General features: G+C 47.7%; 2 protein-coding genes across 3 annotated transcripts in view; both read left to right on the forward strand.

The window, feature by feature from the left end:
- PHAX (phosphorylated adaptor for RNA export) overlaps positions 1-17,461 on the forward strand; it is a 76,154-nt gene extending 58,693 nt beyond the window's left edge. Inside the window, exons 4-7 of the mRNA XM_068107983.2 lie at positions 8,924-9,094; positions 9,285-9,405; positions 9,543-9,626; positions 16,787-17,461. Of these exons, the coding sequence (XP_067964084.2) occupies positions 8,924-9,094; positions 9,285-9,405; positions 9,543-9,626; positions 16,787-17,095 (685 nt within the window). The 3' untranslated portion in view covers positions 17,096-17,461. The remainder of the gene's footprint in view (positions 1-8,923; positions 9,095-9,284; positions 9,406-9,542; positions 9,627-16,786) is intronic.
- A 4,989-nt stretch (positions 17,462-22,450) lies between these two features.
- LMNB1 (lamin B1) overlaps positions 22,451-25,031 on the forward strand; it is a 90,122-nt gene continuing 87,541 nt past the window's right edge. For both annotated transcript variants that reach the window (XR_013622686.1, XM_078773427.1), the window contains exon 1: positions 22,451-22,862. Coding sequence is in view for 1 of the 2 variants with exons in the window: in XM_078773427.1 (XP_078629553.1) it covers positions 22,534-22,862 (329 nt within the window). In the remaining variant the exon portion in view is untranslated. The remainder of the gene's footprint in view (positions 22,863-25,031) is intronic.

Below are 25,031 nucleotides of genomic sequence, written 5' to 3' on the forward strand. Positions count from 1 at the left end.
CAACATGCATTTTAAGGCCATTTTCCCTGCTAGAGCGGGGGTTAGCCTTGCGGTCCCCATGACGATCTTCTTCATATTGCCCTATTTTCTGCATCTCTCCTTGTTAACCCCCTTGCCCACATTTCTTCTTCCACCATCTTTAGCCAAGTCTTTCTCGGTCTTCCCCGTCCTCTACTTCCTTCTACATTCATTTCCATCACTCTTCTCAACCAGTCACTTTCATCCTTCCTCAACACATGACCAAACCATCTCAACCTGTTCCTCTTCACAGCATCAATCACAGGCTCTATTCCCATCATCTTTCGCAATTCATCATTTGTCTTCCTCTCTCTCAACGATACTCCGCACATCCACCGAACCATTCGCATTTCCACCCTTTCCAGCCTTCGTTGCTGCTCTACATTCATGACCCATGTCTCGCTCCCATAAATCGTAACACTTCTCACACATGCAGCATACACCTTTCCCTTCAGCTTCAACGACACTCCCCTCCTCATCAGCACGCCACTCAGTTCCCGAAACTTCTTCCATGCACATCTCACTCTAGCAACCGTTGCCGTGTCTGACCCACCTTCTCCATTCAGCATGTAACACAATCATGAGTGAACAATGAATATAACATCGGCGATATAATACAGCCCTGAGGTGCTCAGGTGTTCAGGGTGATCTGAGAAATTTTAAAACCAATTTTGACCATCTGTGGTCTGTTTAGAAGAAAATCCAAAATCCAGTTACAAATGAAACCATCAAGGCCAAGGGCATAGAGTTTAAAATGAAATTTGCAAGGTGAAATGGTATTGAAAGCAGAACTAAAATCTAAGAAAGGTAACCTAATATAAGTAGGCATACGTTTTGTTGTAAAAACCAGATCTACAACATTGTCCCAATAGTAGGTTTAATTCAGTTTCTATCTCTAGCAACACCTGTAAGAAATCAGCAAGCATTGTATCAGTATACCGTAATCATAGAAGTAACAATGGATTAGCAATTAGTGCAAGCAAGCCTGGAACATCTAGCAATACGCATCATTCGAGTATGCACTACCACACAGAATAAATGTCGCAGGAATGTGTCGGAGCGATGTCCGTCCGAGTTCTTATGGGAGCCTCTCAGTGGTCAGAGACAGCATAGCACCTGGGTTCAACTTAGACACAATTTCATTACATTCTCCCCGCCGTTAAAACTACACTTCCGCTTGGGCAGAAATCAAGCCAGCAGCACATAGCATCAGTTAGCAACAGAGTAATATCAATGAGCAGCAGTTGTCAGTCTATGTCAGTCAGTCCAACCATAGCGGTCGGGACGGTGAATTTCTCTCCCGGCGCGGGTCCGGTAACTACCGGGTACTACATCCCCAAGACCAGAGTCCCCCGCGTCGGAGTATCCACCTAAATCGGGTGACGGCGGTGGCCCCACAGGGCCAGGCGGATCCGGGTGCATGTAGTGGTGAGGGAGCCGATCGATGCTCCATTGTCGGATCAACCGGGTCGTAAGCCGGCTCGTCTACTTCCCCGCATGGGGCCAGGTGGCGTACCGAGACCGTCGACTCCCGTCCATTGGGCAACAATACACCAGCGTGCTTGGGATTAGCTTGGAGAACCTGCACCTGTCCACAAGCGGGTCGTATTTACTTGTGCGAACCGCGCGATTGAGAAAAGCCGGTCCAGGCTCAGCAAGCCGACCCGGCAAAGGTCGGGCACTGCCCGAACGCCGCAGGTAACGAAACATCCGGTCGTGAGGAGTTTGATTTGTAGCAGTGCACAATAAAGTCCTGATCAAGCTTAATGCCCCGGGTAGTGACCAAGCCCATTGGTCTCGTCCTAGGCCGCGGGACTTAAGACTCAGAGTAACGGCCCTCCATATAATGCCATTAAAGTGTTCTAGCTGTGCATTCGCCTGTGGCCTATACAGAGTAGTATAGCTAGAAGCGACATTATGCTGGAGCAAGAAGTTCCTCACATCCTGGGAAAAGAACACCGCGCCTCGATCGGTGTGCACATCGGCCGGATTCCCAAACATAGAAAACAAGTTCCGCAGGCACCGGATAACCGTAACAGCTGACATATCACCGCATGGGAAAGCAAAAGGGAATCTAGAGAACTCGTCAACGATCGTGAGGAGATAACAAGAATCACTCGAAGCCGGTGAAGCCGGCAGGGGTCCTTTGAAGTCCATCGCTAATCTCTCCCACGGCCTAGTGGCTTGGACCAGCGTACCCATCGGAGGGTTGTAGAAGCGAGGTTTGAGTTCAGCGCAAACGGAACTAGTGCGACAGAGCCGCCGAACATCCTCAACGGAATAGGGCAAGTTACGACTGCGCACATAATGAGCGAAACGCATCACGCCGGGGTGGCACAAGGTGTCATGAAGAACGCGCAGATCCTCAAAAGAGGTGAGGCTCGCGCACATCGACGGCCGCGATAAAGCATCGGCAACAAGGTTATCCCGCCCCGGGCGATATTTGATTTTGTAGCAGAAATCGGCGAGCTCGATCCGCCAGCGAGTGATTTTCTCATTCTTAATGCGTTGAGCATGCTGCGTGTCGTACATAAAGGCAACACTCTGTTGATCAGTGATCATTTGGAAACATCGCCCGAGCAAATAGGGACGCCAACGCCTGATCGACTCGACGATGGCATACGCCTCCTTTTCGACAGACGAATGCCTCCGTTCCGCGGAGGAGAGAGTCCTTGAAAAGAAGGCCACAGGGCGCCCCCCTTGAGAGAGTGTCGCAGCTATCGCGTGATCCGACGCATCACTTTCCAAAACAAAGGACTTATTTTCATCAATCGTCGACACAGCGGCGCCAGCGATGTCGGACTTCAGGCCATGGAAAGCGGCTTTGGCAGCGTGACTCATGGGGAACGCATCGCAATCCACAAGCGGGCGGAGCTTTTTGGAAAAATTTTGAACCCACTTTGAATAATGGGCAAACAGCCCCCGAGAGCACGCTTCAATGAAGCACGATCGCGGGGCGGGGCCATGTCGAGCAAGGGTCGCAGATGCTCCCTATCCGGAGCGATAGAGCCATGGGTCACGGTGTACCCCAAGAGATCTATCGTGCGAGCAGAATAGCGACATTTAGCCTCGTTCATAGTCAATCGATACTTGTGCGCAACCTTGAGGAAGCGCTTCAGATTAGCATCATGATGTTCTTTGTCGTACCCGCAAACCGTGAGATTATCCAGATAAACAAAGACATTGGTTAAATTCTCCTTAGCGATGAGGTCGTCTATAGCCCTTTGGAAGCATGCCACCCCATTCGTGACCCCAAAAGGTAGCCGGGTGAACTGGTACAACCTCTGGCCTGATTCAAACGCAGTGTAGATGCGATCTGCCGTGGAGATGGGAATCTGATGATACGCACTACGTAGATCGAGAGTGCTATAGACCGAGTACTGTGCCACCTGTCGCACCAGGGAGTCCATTCCTGGGAGTGGGTAGGCGTCCAATTAGGTAAACCGATTAATCGTCTGTGAATAGTCGATTACCATGCGTTTGCGATGTGATTCGGTTCGTACCACCAGAACTTGGGCCTGCCCGGGCGACCGCCTAGGTTCTATGATACCTTCCTTTCGTAGTTGCGCAGTCGCTTCCGCAATGAATTGCGTGTCAGCCCGTGAGTAGCGTCGTGATTTAACAGCAACTGGTGTACAGTCAGTAGTCATATTGGGAAACAGCGACAGTGGCTCAATTTCCATCCCTGCAAGAGCACAACAACAACAACAACATGCATTTTAAGGCCATTTTCCCTGCAAGAGCGGGGGTTAGCCTTGCGGTCCCCATGACAATCTTCTCCATTTTGCCCTATTTTCTGCATCTCTCCTTGTTAACCCCCTTGCCCGCATGTCTTCTTCCACCGTCTTTAGCCAAGTCTTTCTCGGTCTTCCCCGTCCTCTACTTCCTTCTACATTTATTTCCATCACTCTTCTCAACCAGTCACTTTCATCCTTCCTCAACACATGACCAAACCATCTCAACCTGTTCCTCTTCACAGCATCAATCACAGGCTCTATTCCCATCATCTTTCGCAATTCATCATTTGTCTTCCTCTCTCTCAGCGACACTCCGCACATCCACCGAACCATTCGCATTTCCACCCTTTCCAGCCTTCGTTGCTGCTCTACATTCATGACCCATGTCTCGCTCCCATAAATCATAACACTTCTCACAATCTCTCTCTTCTCACAATCTTCTCACAATCACAATCTCACAATCTCACAACCAAGATCACAATCTTCACAATCTTGTCTTCACAAATCACAAATCACATCACAATCACAAATCACATGTGACCAATCACACATCACAATCACAAAGCATAAATCACATGTGATCACAAATCGCAATCTTCACAATCTTGTGATCACAATCACAAGATCTCACAATCTTCTCTCTTTTGCATCCCTGCAAGAGCACACAGCAAGATTATCAGTACCACCAAATTCCATTTCCAAACGCCCATGTCGCTGGAGAAAATCGTGTCCTAGCAAAACTTCTGCACATAATGCTGGTAAGACCATTAAATGCACATCCAGAAACATTCGACCCTTAATCACAAGCTTCAGTCGACATTCTCCCCGAGTGCTGAGCCTTAGCCCTTGAGAAGCCATGAAGATTCTACGTTTTGTCCCGAGAATCGGCCAGTCATGCTTCTGAACAAGTCAAAAATCGACATAACTATCAGTGGATCCCGTGTCAATTAAAGCATTTGCAAAAATTCTTTCAATCATGAGTGGGATAATAGCGCGGGACAGGCCAGGTGGCCCTGCAGATGTCGAGTCGTCGAGAGGAGGCGCTCGAGCCTCGCGTGTGGATCCGATGCCAGCTAATGTCTTTCGTGCAGTTGAAGTTGCTTGTAGGCCAGTCGTGCCGCCACCAGAGGGCGCTCGTGCCACGCACGGAGATTCGAAGCCAGTGTACGCAGATCGGGGAGCCAAACCCGGAAGTGGGCTGGGTGTCGAAAGAATTCCTGTCAAGGACGGTCGTGCCGTGTACCGCTGTGATTGCGCGAATTGTTTAGTCAGCGCGGCAAGTCTCATCAAGGTCGAGCTCTCAGCTCGGGGCCCACGGAGAGGGGCGATTCCAATCAAGGCCGCGCGAGGCACCGTTCGTTCCGTGGGCGCGGAGATAAGCACATTCAGCGTCGAGCGAGATCGCCGGCCCCGCGACGAACGACAAACTTTTGCAAAGTGACCCTTCTTCGAACACAAATGACACGTCGCCTCCTTAGCCGGACAAACTGACCTGAGATGGTTCCGATTCCCGCAGAAATAGCACTTAGCGTTATTTCCTGGCTTCGGTCCAGCAGCAGCGGCCGCTGTCAACCTCGGGTCGGGGTCCTCGAGCGCATCAGATGCCTCCAATTCCGGCGAGGATGCAGCATCCTCTAGCTCGACGGTAGCTCTCTCCGGTCGTGTCTGTCGGGATATCCCTGCAGTGACGTATGGGCGTTCATACGAGTCGGCTTGTATCTGCGCTTCGGTGTACACGTGAGATAACTGAAGGGCTGTTTCTAGGGTCAAGTCGTCTTGTTCGAGTAGTCTTTGTCTGACGACCTGCGACCTAATGCCTGAGACAAAAGCATCGCGAGCAAGGTCATCACAGTCTTGTGCATGGGTGCGTACCTCAGTGGTGCAGTCCTTCAATAATCGTCGGAGGTCTTGAGCGAATTGGTCTAGGGTCTCCGTGGGCTCTTGTCGACGAGACGCAAGCAAATGTCGGGTGTAGACCGCGCTTCGTGTTTTGATGTAAATATGTTTCAGCTCGGCCACAGCAGTATCGTACGTAGCGCACTGTGTGATGGACATGCACACAGTATGATTCACCTTGGATTGCAATACTGCAAGCTTCGTGTCAGCGGTGATTTCCTCCTGCTCATTCAGATGATTAGTCAGGAGCTTCAGCCAGTGTAGCAGTTGAGCGGACGCGTCCAGCGCTTGGGGGTCTGCGCTGAAAACTGGAACTTGGATCAGCTTATGGGCCATGTTGTTCTCGTTCAGGACGAAGAGAGGAAACTGAATTAATTGTTGTAAAAACTATATCTACAACATTGTCCCAATAGTAGGTTTAATTCAGTTTCGATCTCTAGCAACACCTGTAAGAAATCAGCAAGCATTGTATCTATACCGTAATCATAGAAGTAACAATGGATTAGCAATTAGTGCAAGCAAGCCTTGAACATCTAGCAATACGCACCATTCGAGTATGCACTACCACGCAGAATAAATGTCACAGGAATGTGTTGGAGCGATGTCCGTCCGAGTTCTTATGGGAGCCTCAGTGGTCGGAGACAGCATAGCACCTGGGTTCAACTTAGACACAATTTCATTACACGTTTATCTAGATGTTTTAACACATGCTGGAGAGTAAATATTACAGCGATAGGTGGATAAGGGTCAAGTGAAGCAGGAAGAACAGATTTCAGGTATTGCAAAACTAGACGTTCGAAAGATTTCATAATGATGGATGTGAGCTCAACTGGTCTAATCATTTAGGCAACTCACTGGGGAACACTTTGGCACAGCGATAATTATGGACTTTTTCAAAACAAAACAAAAATATAAAGGTAGAATTGGCGACAGTTCATCAGCACAAGTTCATCCTGCAGCAGGCCGGGGCTGATACCATCAGTACCAGTCGCTTTCCTGACCTTCAAGTTCATCAGAACGTGTCGAGTGCCATTTTTGGAGATCAAAAAAGTTTGAGGAGGCGTTTCATCTGTGATTGGCGCTGTGCTTATCTGGAGATAAGACGCTTCGGGGGCTCATAAAGGGAATAACAAGGGTCGGAGAATAATTGTTCCGGGACATCCTTTGAAAAACAAGTCTCTATGAGAGAAGTAACATCTGGAGATTAGGTAGTGACCTGCAGGGAGAAATTTGTAAGATAAGGCCTTCTGAGACCTGGTAAGAAACATTAAGCAGCAACAAAAACAGACATAGAAAGACTTACCATAGTTGGGTCTCAGGGACAACAAAGGACACTAATAGTTTGACAAATGTGAAAACAACAGTGGCAACTACAGGGTGTCCACAAAGTCACGCATCATAGGAAATTATTAATTTATCTAATGTATTTTTTTTCTTCCAGATTTTATAACTTTATTATATAGAGTTTCATTAACTTTATTCAAAATTAATAGTTTTGAGATTGATGCGACATTAGAACAACTGATGTAGCTAACCTTACAAATATATGTTTTGCCTATGATGCGTGACTTTGTGGACACCCTGTAGAATGGCACTTGTTAGAGCGCATACATCTGCCAGGCTGAAGAGTTTACGTTTTGTATTCCACGTGTAGGCCTGATCTGCATCCAGTCCTAAACCTACATCTAATCGACTTGTGTTTGTTTTTGGATACCAAGTCGAGGCTCATGGTAGAGCTAGAACACTGAATGGATCAAGATGCAACAGGACAAAAGGAATAGTATAGGGGGTGGGGGGGGGAGAGAAACACAAACATAAGGTTTGAAGGACAATATGGAGGGATATTTGGACAAATACTGGATGTGGAGAGGAATGAGGGTTAGGGGAGGTAGGGGAGGGGTGGACAAGATGGATACAGAAGCAAACTCTCAGGAAGGAAAAACTGGAAATTTGGAAGGAGGCGAGCTTGGGGATTGGGAGAGTTGGGAGGGGGATGGAGGGGGGGGGGGGGGGAGGCGGGAGAATGACCGACCCAACTTGTTTAGGTTTTGTCATTATCCGTCTACAACTTTTTTAGATATCGTGCCATATATATTTCAATGCTGAAGAATCACTCAAAATAATTCTCGGATCCAAAACTTGACCAAAATCCAATCAATTCATCCTTTTCGCATACCCAACATATCCACCAAATTTCGTCCAAATCCGTCCATACTTTTTGAGATATCCTGCTCACAGACAAACTAACAGACAAACAGACGGGAGTGAAAACAAAACCTCCATCCACCTTTTGTGATGGAGCAGACATTTAATAATCCAACGTAACTTCTCTGGAAGAGGAAATCGGATCCCCATGCAAAGGCCATGATATCGGAAATGGCAAACAATTTTGCTTTAAAACGTAAAATAATGTTAGGGTTTTTCTTGCTCACCTGGAACGTAGTTCCGGGGAGCTTATGCGATGACATGTCGTCCGTTCGACAGTCCATCAGCCCGTAAACACTTGCAACTTCTTCTCCGAAACCGCGAATGGAATTGTGACCAAACTTAGCACAAACGATATTTGTTATGTTGTAACTCAAGTTTGTTCACGGCATTAAAAAAAATCAGTGTCTGAGGGGGGTCTACCAGGGGTCAAAGTGGATCCAGGTTTGACCCCTCCAAAATAGGAATTTGCTTTTTACTCTGAAACTACACACACTATTTTGATGAAACTTGACCACAACCTTCATCTCCTGTGATGTACCGAAGATTGTTCACGGCATAAAGATAAATCGACGTCTAAGGTGCTCTCCGAGGGGGGGGGGGGGGGGGGGGTCAAAGTGGATCCAGGTTTGACCCCCCCTCCCCCCAAAAAAAATATTTGCTTTTTTCTCTGAAACTACAAACAATTTCGATGAAACTTGACCAACTTTCATCATCCGTGATGTACCAATGTTTGTTGAAGGCATTAGAAAAATCGGGGTCCAAGGAGGTATACTTTGGGGGAGGGAGGGGTAGTGAAAGGGGGTTCACCTCCCCCCCCCCCCTCCAAATAGGTATTTTTTTGTTTGTTTGTTTAAAGCCTTATGATTACGTTAGTATGATTCTACATGCTACCCTATCTTCTAGCAACCATTGAAATTGGTTTAAAATACCGTGACACTGTTTAAAATACCTTTAGCCAGTGTAGTATACTGTTTTATTCCACCAGGTGAGCACCCAGGGGTATTGCCTCTCTTTATGTTCAAACCAGAATTATTAAAATTGTAATTTGTCACTTTGCTCTTCAGTGATGCCGATTTTGGCATGAACCACGTGCCTGATGTATCGGGCTCTGCAAAGCGAAAACGGAAACCTGTGAAGGAGAGGCTTGGAGAGCGAAAGGATATGGATTTTGAGGGGAACTTTGAACTGAAGGAAGATGATTCTACAGGAAAAGTGGTTTCTGAGATTGCACACAGGTCGGGGCATCTTTATGTATTTATAAATTCTTATATTTTTATGACCTGTTTGGGCTAATACCAGCAAGGAGTCCTGCATTGTTGAGCATGTCCTTCTTCATACAGGCTGTTTTTGGGGCCTGTCCATATTCACAGTCACTGGACAATAAACTATTCATGCAATTTGTACAAAATGTATTTTGTTTCCTAGGTTACGGGAACCGAAGAAAAACCTGATTGAAAGGGTGGTGAAGTGTATCGGTGTGAGGAAATCTTTGGAACTGCTTTCTGAAACCGTTGAGATCGAGAAGAATGGGGGAATAATGATTTTGGTAAGTTGTGGTTATATTTCGATGCATGTCCTTCATACAGAGATTGATTTGGTGAGATTGTCATAGCTACAGTTTGTCATTTCAATTTGTTGAGACTCATGTTTGTCTTTCTGTCTACCTGTGTTTAAACCTTTCAGAATGGCACTAGAAGACGTACACCTGGTGGAGTTTATTTAAACCTCTTGAAAAACACTCCTAGTATTACCCAGGAGCAGATCAAGGTGAATGCAAATGCTTGGATTTAAACATGAGGGACATAACTGCATGCGATTTTAAAAAAAGAAAATGATAGACAACCTGCAGTCTTTTGTTTGTACTTGGGATTGCACCTTTCCTGTTTGTGAGATGTCAAAGGGGATCCAGTGCTTTTTTTTTTTTTTTTAATACAAGGTCAAGGCTCATGGGAGGGTGAGGCAACAGGCGGCAACTTTCTTACAGTGTGGCCACATTTGTCTGGTAAATCCTCCCATTTGCTTTCTTAACAATCCTCTTGAAGTTCAATCACCCAAACATTTGGGTCTCACCATCAGCCATCATCTTTATTGGGGAAACCACATTTCAAGGTTTACCCCCAAAGCCAGTCGCTAATTGGGCATACTCAGTCGTGTAAAATCTTTCCTTGGCACACCTGAACTTTTATCTACCTACAAGGCCTTCATCCACAGCTGATCGAATACTGCTCTCCCCTTTGGGTTGGCGCCCATGCCCCACATCTTGTTCAGCTTGACGCCATGGAAACCAAGGCATTTTTATACATGGCCGAAGGCTTGTAATGGAGCTGACACACACATGCACACACACATGGACAAAGTGACGAGACAAACACTTGACACAGCCACTGAGCTTGGGGGAAGTGCCATCACTGCCGTCACTTCTTTGGATACTCTGGGTACCAGCGATGTTATAACAATGGCACCGCTTTTCTCACCATACTCAGCACGGCATTTCCTCAGGAGGAATTTCCTCCTCCACATGGATGCCAACCGATGGGAATTGTCTGTGCTCTATCCTTTTAAATGTTGAACGCCAAGCAAGGAAGTAACATGTAGAAAGGAGTGCGTGCGTGCGTCCGTCCGTCCGTCTGACCATTATTCAAAGAAAGATGTCGGTGTAGCGGCTACCGCTGGGTTTTCACAATCGCCTTGCACCTATCAAGGACGCGGAGCGATCACCATGCCGGGCTCGTCCAGGACGCCCGGGCAGGCTCGCCCTCAACTTGCCAGGCCGCAGCCAGGACGCTGGGCCACGCCCCCTCTCGCCTTTCCTGGGCAAACGCTCCGGGATAATATGTATATATATTGCTGCCCGATAAACGGGCTTTTGGAGAGTGCCTGAGTGTTTGGTTTGAATAAAGTCACTTGGATGAATTCCAGCTTTTTGTCGCGTCCATTCTTCCGATCGACGTGGGAGCCCCAGCTCCTTCATTGGTGACCTACCGACATGGACACGGCAGTCGCCCTTAAACTGCCTACCTTCTGGGAGGCTCACGCGGCGGTTTGGTTCGCACAGGCGGATTCCCTGTTCGCCCTGCGAGGCATCACGGCCGACGACACCCGCTTCCACCATGTGGTAGCAGCGCTTGGTTCGGCCACCGCGGCCCGCGCCCTGAGCCTCCTCGAGAGCCCGCCAGCCGCTGACAAATACGGCGCGATTAAGAAGCTTCTCCTCGACGCTTTCGCCCTCCCATCGGCGGAACGCGCACGGCGCCTGCTCGACCTGCCCGAGCTCGGCGACACGCGCCCTTCCGAGCGAATGGACTACATGCTTTCACTGCTCGGCGAGCACTCTCCGGCATTCCTGTTCCGGGAGCTGTTCCTCCGTCAGCTGCCTAACCCGGTACGCCTCGCCCTGGCAAGCACGACGATCACAGATCCCCGGGCCCTTGCCAGAGAAGCCGACAAGATCTCCGCCGCAGGCCAGCGCATCGCAGCGGCGACATGGGACCCACCGCCGTCCGACGCAACACCCATGGCGCCCGAGCACCCGGCACGGTCGACGACCGAACTGCCGACGCAATTGGCGGCCGCTACACCGAGCCGACCACCTCCAGCACGACGACCGGGGCCTCCACCTGACCAAGCGTGGTGTTACTATCATGCCAGGTTCGGACAGAAGGCCCGGACATGCCGACCCCCGTGCACCTTCGGCAGGCCGGGAAACGGCCGGGCCGGCGTTCATTACCAGCCATGAGCGCCGGCCACACGGGCAACTTACTGTTCATCACGGATAAAGCGTCCGGACGGCGCTTCCTGTGCGACACCGGCGCCCAACTGAGCGTCATACCCGCCTCTGACCAGGACAGGCAGTCCGCGGCTTGCGGCCCCTCCTTGGTTGCGGCCAACGGATCGACCATCCGCACCTTCGGCCCGCGCAACGTCACCCTCTGCTTCGGCGGCCAACGCTTTGCTTGGACGTTTGTAACCGCAAACGTGCCCATGGCTCTGCTAGGCGCCGACTTCCTCTGCGCACACGGACTGCTGGTGGACGTCCAACGGCGTCGTTTAATCAACGCCGAAACCTTCAGCTCCCTGGTATGCACATTGAGCAGCTCCGCGTCGACCGAGCTGGCATGCGCCGTCCCGGCGGCGAACGAGTTTGCTCGCCTGCTCACGGAGTTCCCGGCCCTCACGTGGCCGACGTTTTCGGCCGTCGCAGTACGGCATGGGATCGAGCACCACATACCAACCACGGGCCCGCCGGTCTACGCCAGGGCCCGCCGCCTCAACCCAGCCAAGCTCGCCGTGGCGAAGGCCGAATTCGACGCGTTGGAGCACCTCGGCATCGTGCGGCGCTCCGATAGCGCGTGGGCCTCGCCACTGCACATCGTGCCAAAGCCGGGGGGTGGATGGCGCCCGTGTGGCGACTACCGCCGTCTCAATGACGCTACCACCCCCGACAGGTACCCGATCCCGCATATCCAAGACTTCTCCGCCCGTCTGGCGGGACGGGTCATTTTTTCGAAAATTGATCTCATACGGGGATATCACCAGGTACCTGTCAGGGCGGCCGACGTCCCTAAAACGGCAGTCATCACGCCGTTCGGCTTATTCGAATTCTTGCGGATGCCGTTTGGTCTCAAGAACGCGGCTCAGGCGTTCCAGCGCTTGATGGACGGCGTGCTGCGTGACCTGCCGTTCCTTTTCGTTTACCTGGACGACATCCTCGTCGCCAGCACGTCCCGGGCCGAGCACCTCCTCCACCTCCGAACACTGTTTGGGCGCCTCAGCGAGCACAGCCTCATCGTCAACCCGGCCAAATGCCACTTCGGCACGACGGCCGTTGATTTTTTGGGCCACCACATCACCAAGAACGGGGCCGTGCCGCTGCCAACCAAGGTCGAGGCCATCACCACGTTCCCGCGTCCCCGCACCATAAAGGCCCTGCAGGAATTCCTGGGAATGGTGAATTTTTATCACCGCTTCGTGCCCCGCGCTGCTCAACTCATGCGGCCCCTCTACGAAGCCCTCCGGGGCAAGCCGGCCAAGCACGACATCGCCTGGTCCGCAGCAATGGATGCGGCCTTCCAAAGCTCAAAGTGGGCCCTCGCCGACGCAACACTGCTCGCTCACCCGGTGCTCAACGCTCCCATCGCCCTCACCACGGATGCCTCCGACTACGCGGTGGGCGCCGTACATGAGCAATGGGTGAACGGGGTTTGGCAGCCACTCGCTTTTTTCAGCCGGCAGCTCCGGCCGAACGAGCTCAAATACAGCACGTTTGACCGGGAGCTCCTCGGTCTACACCTGGCCGTCCGCCATTTCCGCCACCTCCTGGAGGGCCGACCTTTCACGGCGTTCGTCGACCACAAGCCGTTGGTTTACGCCATGGCCAAGGTCACGGAGCCGTGGTCGGCCCGCCAACAGCACCACCTCTCCGCCGTGTCGGAGTTTACCACGGGCATCCGGCACGTCGCCGGCAAAAACAACGCTGTGGCCGACTGTCTTTCCCGGGCCAGCGCGAACGCGGTCCACCTGGGCATGGACTTTGCGCTTATGGCGGCGGACCAAACCACCGACACCACGGTGCAAGCCCTCCGGGCGGCGGACACGGGCCTCCGCCTGGCCGACATCCCCTTCGCGGACACTGTCCTGCTCTGCGACGTCTCCCAAGGCCAGCCTCGCCCCATCGTGCCCGTCACCTGGCAACGCCGCATCTTCGCCTCCCACCTCGCCTTCGCCTTCGCCTCATGGCCGGCCTTTCCCACCCGGGCCGGAAAGCTTCCCAGAAGCTGGTGTCGGCGCGATTCGTCTGGCACGGCCTTCATCGGGACGTCCGCGATTGGACCAGCACCTGCACGGCCTGCCAACGGGCCAAGGTCCACCGACACACCCAGGCCCCGCTGGCACCTTTCACCGTGCCTGAACGACGTTTCGACCACGTCAACGTGGATCTGGTGGGCCCCCTCCCCCCATCACGGGGGTTCACACACCTGCTCACCATGGTGGACAGGACCACCAGGTGGCCGGAGGCCGTTCCCCTCGTCTCCACCACCACCGCCGACGTGGCGCAGGCTTTCATCGCCACCTGGGTCGGCCGCTTCGGCGCACCGGCGGACATCTCGTCAGACCGCGGACCACAGTTCACCTCCGAGCTGTGGGGCGCGGTCGCCCGCAACCTGGGGGTCAAGCTCCACCGTACTACGGCCTACCACCCCCAAGCAAACGGGTTGTGCGAGCGATTCCACCGCTCCATGAAGGCCGCGCTCATGGCCGGCCTTCAAGACGGCGGTTGGGCCGACCGGCTGCCGTGGGTCCTTTTGGGCCTCCGCACGGCCCCCAAGGAGGACCTCCAGGCATCCACCGCCAAGCTTGTCTATGGCCAGGCGCTACGCGTCCCGGGCGAATTCGTGCCCGACGCTACCAGTCCCTGGTCCGCAGCTCACCAGCGCTCGGACCTCCAGGAGGCCGCCCGACGGTTTGCCCCCGTGCCAACATCCCACCACGGGGACCCCCAGTCCTACGTCCCCCCAGCACTTCGCACAGCGGAGTATGTTTTTGTGCGTCACGACGCACATCGGGGGCCACTCCGCCCGCCGTACGACGGGCCCTTCCGGGTGCTGCGACGGGACGACAAGTCGTTCGTCATCGACATCGGCGGCAGGTCGGACCGGATTGCGGTGGACCGCCTCAAGCCGGCGCACGTGGACGTCGACCACCCACCACGGGTGGCCCTTCTGCCGCGGCGAGGCCGCCCCCCGTCCACGGTGCCCCCCACTCGACCGCCCACCACCACACCGGACCCCCTCCCACGACCCGCCAGGGGTCGCTTCGGCCGGGTCATCAGGACCCCCCTCAAATTGACCCTGCCGGTGCAAGTCGATTCTGGGGGGACGTGTGTAGTGGCTACCGCTGGGTTTTCACAATCGCCTTGCACCTATCAAGGACGCGGAGCGATCACCATGCCGGGCTCGTCCAGGACGCCCGGGCAGGCCCGCGCTCAACTTGCCAGGCCTCGGTCGGGACGCTGGGCCACGCCCCCTCTCGCCTTTCCTGGGCAAACGCTCCGGGATAATATGTATATATATTGCTGCCCGATAAACGGGCTTTTGGAGAGTGCCTGAGTGTTTGGTTTGAATAAAGCCACTCGGATGAATTCCAGCTTTTTGTCGCGTCCATTCTTCCGATCGACGTGGGAGCCCCAGCTCCTTCATCGGGATGGTTTCACATGATCATTTCTTATGATCATCCCAACCTTGTTTACATACTTTTTGGAGTAACATCCCTTGACATATTCTAAAATGTTTTTACTGCTTGCTCATCAGATTCATTTTGTTTCTTTGCTCTCAAAACTGATATCGCAAATTATTTCCAATAATTTGGATTTAATTGGGAATAACAATAATTGGATTTAACAATCCTCTCCAAGAAGTTGTGTCACTCAAGCTTTTGGGTCTCACTATCTGCCATGATCTTTCCTGGGAAAACCACATTTCCAAGCTGGCCTCCAAAGCGAGTCGCCGACTGGGCATCCTCCATCGTGCGAAGTCCTTCCTTGGCACACCTGAGCTCCTCACCACATACAAGGCTTTCATCCACAGCTCAATGGAATACTGCTCTCCCCTCTGGGCTGGTGCTCCTACCTCACACCTAGCTTGGCTTCACGCGGTTGAAACCAAAGCTTTCAGAATCATTAGAATCTCCCGTGATGAAGCTGATTGTGAGGGCCTTTCACTCACACACTGCAGGCAGGCTGGTGGACTTTCTGTCTTCTACCGACTCCTTTCCGGCCTAGCTCCCCCAGCTATGTCTGTGCTCTGTCCCCCAAATATTCCTACAGGTTGCACAAGATCTGCCAGCAACCCTCTTCTGGTGAAACTGCCAAAAGCAAGACTCTCTGCTCACCTTCACTCTTCCATTCTGCTTTTCTCCCACCTCTGAAACAAACTCTCTCACTCTCTTCAATCCCACCCCTCCCTCCAGGTCTTTAAAACAGCTGTTCACCACCATCTGTTATGTTCCCTCATCCAAAACCTTGATCTTTTCTATCCCTGTTAATTCACCCCAGATCCACTTTTTTGAAATACCGACTTCTTTCCTGGAAGTTCTAGCAGTGTGCACTGTCAGTGTTTTATATCTCTCCCAACCCCCCCCCCCCCCCCCCGTCAACACCCCTTCCCATGCCTCCTCCCCAAAGCCCTCTCCCTCCCACAGATCTCCTGATGTCCCTGTTCTAAGCTGTTGTACTTGTGTGCTTCCCTCTCTCTCCCCATCTTGTCTCCCGCTCCCTTTATTATATGTTTTATGTGTCCGTTTTTTTTTTTGTGATTAATGTTAGCTCTTACACGAGCCTCGAACTTGTATACAAATTTATTTATTTTTAAAATAAAAATTGGATACATTTCCAATGAAACATGGCAAGAGTAGATCACATAGTCTAGGAGCAGAACAATTGATAAGGCAAAACGATTTGAAGCTGATATACAGTGCATTCGGAAAGTATTCAGACCCCTTCACTTTTTTCACATTTTGTTATGTTGCAGCCTTATGCTGAAATCGTTTAAATTCATTTTTTCCCTCATCAATCTACACTCAATACCCCATAATGACAAAGAGAAAACAGGATTTTAGAAAGTTTTGCAAATTTATTAAAAAGAAACTCGAGCCCTGCATGTGGCTTCATCATTGGGTTGATTAAACAGCATTGATCCATCAATGCAACAGACCTACAAGGTTTTCTCCATTGAATTGACACTTTCCCTCATAGCGTTTGGGATAAAAGATCCCCAATCGGTTTTCATTTGATTGTTGAATATTAAAGGTGCTTTGATTGGTACAATATGTTGTGCATTTCCAACATGGCATCACATTATTATTCCTGCTTGATGTTACATGATGTGGGTCTTTATCTTCTTTCAAATTGTCAAACGATGTATCTTTATCAGGAAATATTCTACGAAGAGAATCAGCGTGACTACAATGACAGAAAGTTGGCTGTGAGACGTCGGCGGAACGTGCTGGCGCAAAAGATGAAGCATGCCATCAGGGGCTTGGAACTCCATGATGCCGAGGACGAGGCCTCGAGAGAGACTTTCGCGAGCGACACGGCTGAGGCACAGCTCGAGGAGCTGGAGGATCCGAACGGACGAGATGTTCACGCGCCTCCGACCCCACAACCACCGCCCAGTCCCGCGGCACCCGATGCTGTGGATTGTCTCGAGCTGGAGACGACGAACGATCTCGATTTCTTTTGATGTTTATAAACTGTATATTTCTTGAGCATTGCAAGTTTATCTTTTTGCTCTTTTATTTTTAATACAGGTTCACACAGCAAATTTGCATAATGAGCAAAGATTTCATAGCTTCTCCATTGTACATAGATCTATTGCATAATATGGATTTGCCTTTCTAAGAGGTATTTTGTGGCTATTATTCAGTTTGTGTTCTAACACTGTTCAACCAAACAATCGCGTCTGCCATCACCTCATCTCGACCTTATCAGTAGCTGCTGCGATTCTTTTGTCATGTAGCTGAATGTGATCAAGCATAGGACATTTTGTGAACCTTTTGGACTCATTTGCTTGAAGTAAAAGGGTTCGTCTGGAGGGGAGTGGCTGGGACATGGGGGGGGGGGGGGGGGGGATATATATATATTTGATCAGATATATATATATTTGGATATATATACCTCAGATATATATACCTCAGATATATATATATTTGATTTAAATCCTGTTTATTTGATTTGATTTTGATTTGATTCCTGTTTTTGATTTGATTCCTGTTTATAAAATTATATATATATTATATATATATATATATATATATATATATATATATATATATATATATATATATATATATATATATATATATCCATATGCACATCTCTCAATCTACATTGAGGTTGACTGTGCAGTGACACATACATGCCTTAGGTACAAGTCGATCCGTTGTCATAACGATGTGTATTATTGTATCCTCAAATGCAACCCCTCACCCACCGTCTTCCCCAACCTCTCCTTTCTCCTTTCAACCTCCTTTTCTTCCCCTTCCCTATCCTTTCTGTTTTTTGTTATTTTCAGTATTTCCATTCCTACATTTCTTTTCTATTTGCTGCCCTTTCCCCCATCCATCTCCCTCTTGAATTTTTCTGTTCAAGACATATTATGTGATTGTTTTTTGATTCTTCCATAAACATTTGGAGGTTTAACACACGAACAATTGATTGAAAAGGTCAGGCGTTTTGCCCTTTTCGTTTTTCTGTTCATGCTATGAAATAAAACTTAAATGCACACACGTAGTTGGATTGTCGATTTGGTACGAGTTCCTCATTTTAAATTCATATTCCATGCAGACGGGACTTTGAAGGTTGGAAGAAACAAGTCAGGTTTCGTGAATCCCACATTTTATGTTGTTTGAATGGAACATGCCTTCGATAGTGGCACAGGAGAATCATTTTTTAATCGGTTCAATAGTTTTCCAATTCAAAAGGTCAGAGGTCTCCCATGCACTTTTTCCACCACAGGGAATTAAATTCTCTGCAGTGGAATTTATTTATTTATTTAATTTTTTAAATTTTGAATTTTTGACTAAATTTGTTTTTTTAATTTTTTGACCAAATTTTGAAGTGTTTATTTTTGATCAAGTTCACATTTTCTCTTATGCCGACGCTATTATTTTTTGTTTATTTTTATGGCGTGGCCCATAGGCCAATGATTCTGAAAGCTTTGGTTTCAACAGCGTGAAGCCGAGCTAGGTGTGAAGCAGGAGCACCAGCCCAGAGGGGAGAGAGCAGTATTCCACTGAACTGCGGATGAAAGCCTTGTATGTGGTGAGGAGCTCAGGTGTGCCAAGGAAAGACTTCGCACGACGGAGGATGCCCAGTCAGCTGCTTGGCTTTGGCGGCCAGCTTGGAAATGTGGTTTCCCAGGAAAGATCATGGCAGATAGTGAGACCCAAAAGCTTGAGTGACAGAACTTCTTGGAGAGGATTGTTCAGAAAGTAGATGGGAGGGTTGTCCAGTCGGTCTTTTCGGAGAGACATCGTGAGAGTGTGAGATTGTCACTGTTTGATTTTGATGCCACTGTGAGATTTTGATTTGTCACAATTTGAAGCGATTCAACAACAAACACTGACGAGCAGCCGAGCCCCGGTGAGGGTGAACCTTTGGGGCCCTTTTGATGACATCACATGAGCAAAAGCTTCAAGATCAGCACGAGCAGATGCTATTGTTGAAATGTGGAGATACTTGGAGGAAGAAAACATCCCGAGGGCTAAAGATCCTCTGCTCTGGTGGAGAGTGAATGAATCAACATTTCCCAAGCTTCACAAAATGGCCAGAAAATACCTTTGGGCTCCTGCAACTTCCGTTCCTGCTGAGCGTGTTTTTTTCCAAAGGAGGAGAGTTGACATCAGCGAAAAGGAACAGGATAAAACCCAAACATTGTGGACATGATGTTGTTCTTAAACAAGAATAATGGTTTATAATTGTTTGCAAACCACTCTCGTTGAAATCAAAATTTGTCATTTAGATACGATATTATTTTTTCATGTATTGTTTTCTTTTTTTATTTAGTGTTTTCTGTAAAAATAGAGATGCTTCATGAGCCTAAACCCGACTTGTTACTGCTCTTTCCAATTTTTTTAAAAAAAGATTGATGATTCAAAGAAAACCGCTCCCACCTTCCTCTGTCCCTTCTCAGCATCAGTCCATATGTAATATTCCCACCCATAAAAAACCCCAAAAAGAAAAAGAAAAAAGTACTCGTTTTCATCAACTCTTTAGAAAAAAAGAACTCGGAATCGAATGGATTCAAAATTCCCAGAATCGCCCATCGTTCTCAGTAACGATCAGGTTTTCACGGCATAGCCTGGAGGGTAATGCTATCCCAGAACAACGTTTGTACGTCACCACAAATGTCCACCAATCAGAGCTGAGGATCTGGTCACATGACACGGGGACATGTTTTGTAACATTCACCATTTCAGTGCATATTTTACGAAAGGAAATATAATAACTTTCTGTAGAATGTTTTCGGGTCATAAGGTAGATGGGAGTTTTCAGAAATTCCTCAATACAATTAGATTTTGAAATGTGATTGCCACGGATTTTGCTCCTGAATCCGGAGGGAACAGATGACGACAATTCACTGGTTTGATAATATCAATACAATCGTGGTTTAACATTCTATTTTGATATATTAATGCAACAATATTAATTTGTGATTGGAATGATGATATAGAGAAATTGAGAGTAAAGCAGAATGAGGAAATGACGTAAGGGTTTCCATCCGTCACAATTCGCGGATTCGCCATTTGCGGTTTCACCAATAATTCGATAAAGCAACATTCAGACTGGGTACGGTTTTTGTCCAAGTTTTCATAACCTGCTGTCAATGCCTGATGTTCGATTTGAATGTGGCACGGTTGTGTGGGGTTTATTGAATTTTTTTAAATACTTACATGATTTGCAAACTGATATTGCCACCCAGGTCATACAATATTCTTCAACTAAAGTATCAAACAAGTCCGTTTACCGCTGTTGTTGGACTATTTTTCTTGTTACCCGCGCCAGAGGACAGGATATTGCATTTGAGTCTGTTTGTTTGTCTGTTTGTTACTTGCAAAATCCAAGATTTTTCAAGTATATTGGTCGGTACCGTTTGTGGTTCTGTCTGTTTGTCACCGGCCTACAGGTCACAATTCTAAATCGATCGTCACGAAACTTCACCACGTTGTATAAGTCGTCCCAATTGAGAAGGCCATTGATTTTGAGGTCAAAGGTCAAAGGTCATCTGGAGGTCAAATTTCTAAAATCGCCATTTTAAATCCGATTGACTTGAAAATTGAATAGCATTTGTATATCAAGTCACTAAATTGGGAAACATACTATTTTTGAGGTCAAAATGTCAAAGGTCAACTTAAGGTCAAATTTTAAAAATCAATTTTCATCTAAAAAGCCGTCAATTCTCAACCGATTGACTTGAAAATTGAACGGCATTTGCATATCGTCACTAAATTGGGAAACATACTATTTTGAGGTCAAAAGGTCGAAGGTCAACTCAAGGTCAAATTTTAAAAATCATAAATGTTCATCGAAAAAGCCGTCAATTCTCATCCGATTGACTTGAAAATTGAACAGCATTTGCATATCGAGTCACAAATTGGGAAAGATACTAGTTTTTAGGTCAAAAGGTCAAAGGTCAACTCAAGGTCAAACTTCCAAAATCATCACTTTTTATCTGAAAAACCGTCAATTTTCATCCGATTGACTTGACAATTCAACAGCATTTGCACATTGAGTCACTAAATAGGGAAACCAGCTATTTTTGAGGTCAAAAGGTCAAAGGTCAACTCAAGGTCAACCTTCCAAAATCATTTTTCATCTGAAAAATCGTCACTTTTCTTCCTATTGACCCGAGCTTTGATTAAGATTGTCAATTTTAATCTTGATGAAATGGACAATTTGCTGTATCAATCAAATTGTTTTCCTTGGGGAGGGGGGGGGGGGGGGCGGGGGCGTATTTTGCAAGTATCGTGCTCCGCATGACGTCTTCTTGTTTGTTTGTCTGTCTGTTTGTTTGTCTGTTTTTCTGTTTGTTTGTCTGTCTGTCTGTTTGTTTGTCTGTTTGTCTGTTTGTTTGTTTGTTTGTCCACACAGAATAAATATGATGTTCTCTGCAACCGTTGGTGCGATTGACAGGAAATTTTCACCATCGGTGCAACTCCACCTGCATAATTTTTGAATAATTATGATGTCATAGGTCACGTGGTATGGACGCCATCTTGGAAAAACCGAAAAACTTTGCACCTCTATATCTCCGAAAGCGCTGCATAGAAAAAATTTAGACATGGCTCATTGTAAAGAACTCTCCATGGGGAATAAAATATGTTAATGATGTCATCGGTGGCTCCATTATGACGTCATAATTCAACAAGTACAAAACTTCATCCGATCAAGATGAAATTTCTTGAGCATCATCTAGAGATAAATTGTTGGAGAAAAAAAAATTAATGATGACGTCATCGACCACGTGGTTCGGCCACCATATTTGTTTTCACACAAAAGTCTTAAAAACCACAGAAAACACGTCCTGGCGAGGGTCTGCAATCTCTGATTGCTCTTTCTAGTTTGTTTTTGTGATGGAGATTATGGCTATGGATATTGAGATTCAAACTTGCATTGGACGCATGGACTTCCACAAGATCAATTTCAGAGGGGGGTGGGGGAAACATTTCAGAGTGGGGAAAAAGAGGGACAAAAATTTGTGTGACCTTTGTTGAAGCAATTCCAGCCGATTCCAGCGACGAATTTCACAAAAAGAACCGATAATTATAACCACAACTTTTCGCTGAAACACATAATTCGGTTAATTAGAGCTTTCTAAAGTGTATAAGAAGGAATTTGCACAATCTTTGCACGATTTAACGTGAAAATCTCATTTTAAAGTGGAGTGTGCGACACATAAAACCCAGTCCAAACGACCTGCCATCTTTAAGAAGGGAAATGGGCATCTTTTGATCCGACTGTGAACCAAAATGCCACGCCGACTATCGCTCTTCCGATTCGTCGGCTCTGAAAAGAGCTCCTCCCCTTTCGTGACGTCACTCCTTCAGCGAGTGTGCACGTGAACTCGTGAAGCGTTTTTTCAGTGCTGCTGCTGCCCAGTCCCCACACAAATTTATCGCTATGGCGAGCAGCAGTCCCGCTAATCCGCTGAGTCCGGTAAGGATATCCCGGGAGCAGGAGAAGGATGATCTGCAAAAGCTCAACGACCGCCTGGCCGCTTACATCGAGCGCGTTCGCTCTTTGGAGTCCGACAACGAGAGCTTGCGACTGCGAGTGAACGACTACGAGCGCGACGCGGACCGGCGAAAGGCCTCATGGCGGGAGAAGTTCGAGGAGACTTTGAAAAGTCAACAGACAGCCCAGGAGTCGACACGACATGACAAGGCCCACCTTGAGCGGCTCCTGGATCAGGCCCGCAAACAGACCGAACAAGCCGAGGAGGAACTCAGGTGTGTGTGTGTGTGTGTGTGTGTGTGTGTGTGTGTGTGTGTGTGTGTGTGTGTGTGTGTGTGTGTGTGTGTGTGTGTGTGTGTGTGTGTGTGTGTGTGTGTGTGTGTGTGTGTGTGTGTGTGTGTGTATGTGTATATCCGTGTGTGTGGGTGTGTGTGTCCATGTCCTCGCTTATCCAGCTTCTCCCCGACCGTCCATCTCCGAGAGAGAAACGAAGATTACTAATGTAATTGTAATGTTTGATGGAGGGAAAGAGATAAGTGTTCGACTATTCGGTCCCAACGACAAGTTTTCTTTTCACTCTTCTCTCCTCACACTGATGTTGTCATGAAATCATGATTTGCCTTGCGTAACCGGTTGTTGATGTGCAGCCTCTTCACGATTTGCCTTGTGTAACCGGTTGTTGTTCAGATTCACGATTTGCCTTGTGTAATCGGTTGTTGATGTCCTTGCCATTTTCGTTGTACTTGAGGAGGTCTAAGAAGGAGGACCTGTTGATGGAAAGCTTGTCTGAAAAGTAAAGATCGACCGTCTTGAAGCTACGTCCACGACTTATTTAATTTCTTCCGATATATATATATATATATATATATATATATCTATATTATAATAGCCGTAGATGATTCTGTCTGTCTGTCTGTCTGTCTATCTGTTGGGTGTCTGTCCGGGGTGTGGCTTACTCGGTTTGCAGAGTAGCTCCACCCATAGCTCCACCCATTCTGGGAGTGGCTATAAACAAATATCCACCATTTTATTAACTCGCATAGCTTTGAGTCCTGTTTTGTAGGCCCGTGGTGTCTTGCTCTCCCCCAGTTTTATTTCAAATCAAATTCGATAAATCATTTCATTTTTCACAGTCGCTAACATAGTTTTAGACTCGGTTGAAAAAAAACGGGAAGAAAATCCGATGAAAGTTGCCGTTTATAGAACGAAATGAATTCTCAAAGGCCTGTAACTTCAAGGCCATTGAGTCTCTCTCACGCCTTTATCTCCAATCTAACTCACCATATGATTTCATTTTTATCGATGGTTTTACTTTTAGACTCGGTGTCAGCAATAATTGAGAACAATCCACACACGCGGGAAAATGCAGAGATATATTTTTTAAAATCGCGTCATGGTGTATCATACACCGCCCAACATGACACTGCCGGCAATGTGTCGATATATATTAAAAATTCGCTTTTGCTTTTCCGTTATGATATATTACTATTTCGTTTGATGATAGTCGTCACAAAAACGTCAACAATGATGCCGACATATATTTCTTCGTTTTTATTTCATTCAACATATTAGCCGGAAGTAAAATATGTTTCAGGAAATTACCGAGAGATATTTCTTCGTTTTTTTTATTAGTTATGTGCGCATACACTTTAAATAGGTTTATTTGAAATCTTTAATTTTCCACAAACATTCCACACACGCGGGAAAATGCAGAGATATATTTTTTAAAATCGCGTCATGGTGTATCATACACCGCCCAACATGACACCGACGGCAATGTGTCGATATCTATTTTAAATTCGATATATCATTTCATTTTTCACAGTCGCTAACATAGTTTTAGACTCGGTTGAAAAAAAACGAGAAGAAAATCCGATGAAAGTTGCCGTTTATAGAACGAAATGAATTCTCAAATGCCTGTAACTTCAAGGCCATTGAGTCTCTCTCACGCCTTTATCTCCAATCTAACTCACCATATGATTTCATTTTTATCGATGGTTTTAGAGTCGGTGTCAGCAATAATTGAGAACATTCCACACACGCGGGAAAATGCAGATATATTTTTTAAAATCGCGTCATGGTGTATCATACACCGCCTAACATGACACCGACGGCAACGTGTCGATACATATTAAAAATTCGATATATCATTTCATTTTTCACAGTCGCTAACATAGTTTTCGACTCGGTTGAAAAAAAACGGGAAGGAAATCCAATGAAAGTTGCCGTTTATAGAACGAAATGAATTCTCAAACGCCTGTAACTTCAACTTCAAGGCCATTGAGTCTCTCTCACGCCTTTATCTCCAATCTAACTCACCATATGATTTCATTTTTATCGATGGTTTTGGACTCGGTGTCAGCAATAATTGAGAACATTCCACACACGCGGGAAAATGCAGAGATATATTTTTAAAAATCGCGTCATGGTGTATCATACACCGC

This window comes from Myxine glutinosa, chromosome 2 (genome assembly GCF_964187855.1).
Source record: "Myxine glutinosa chromosome 2, kmMyxGlut1.1, whole genome shotgun sequence".
Classification (NCBI taxonomy): domain Eukaryota; kingdom Metazoa; phylum Chordata; class Myxini; order Myxiniformes; family Myxinidae; genus Myxine; species Myxine glutinosa.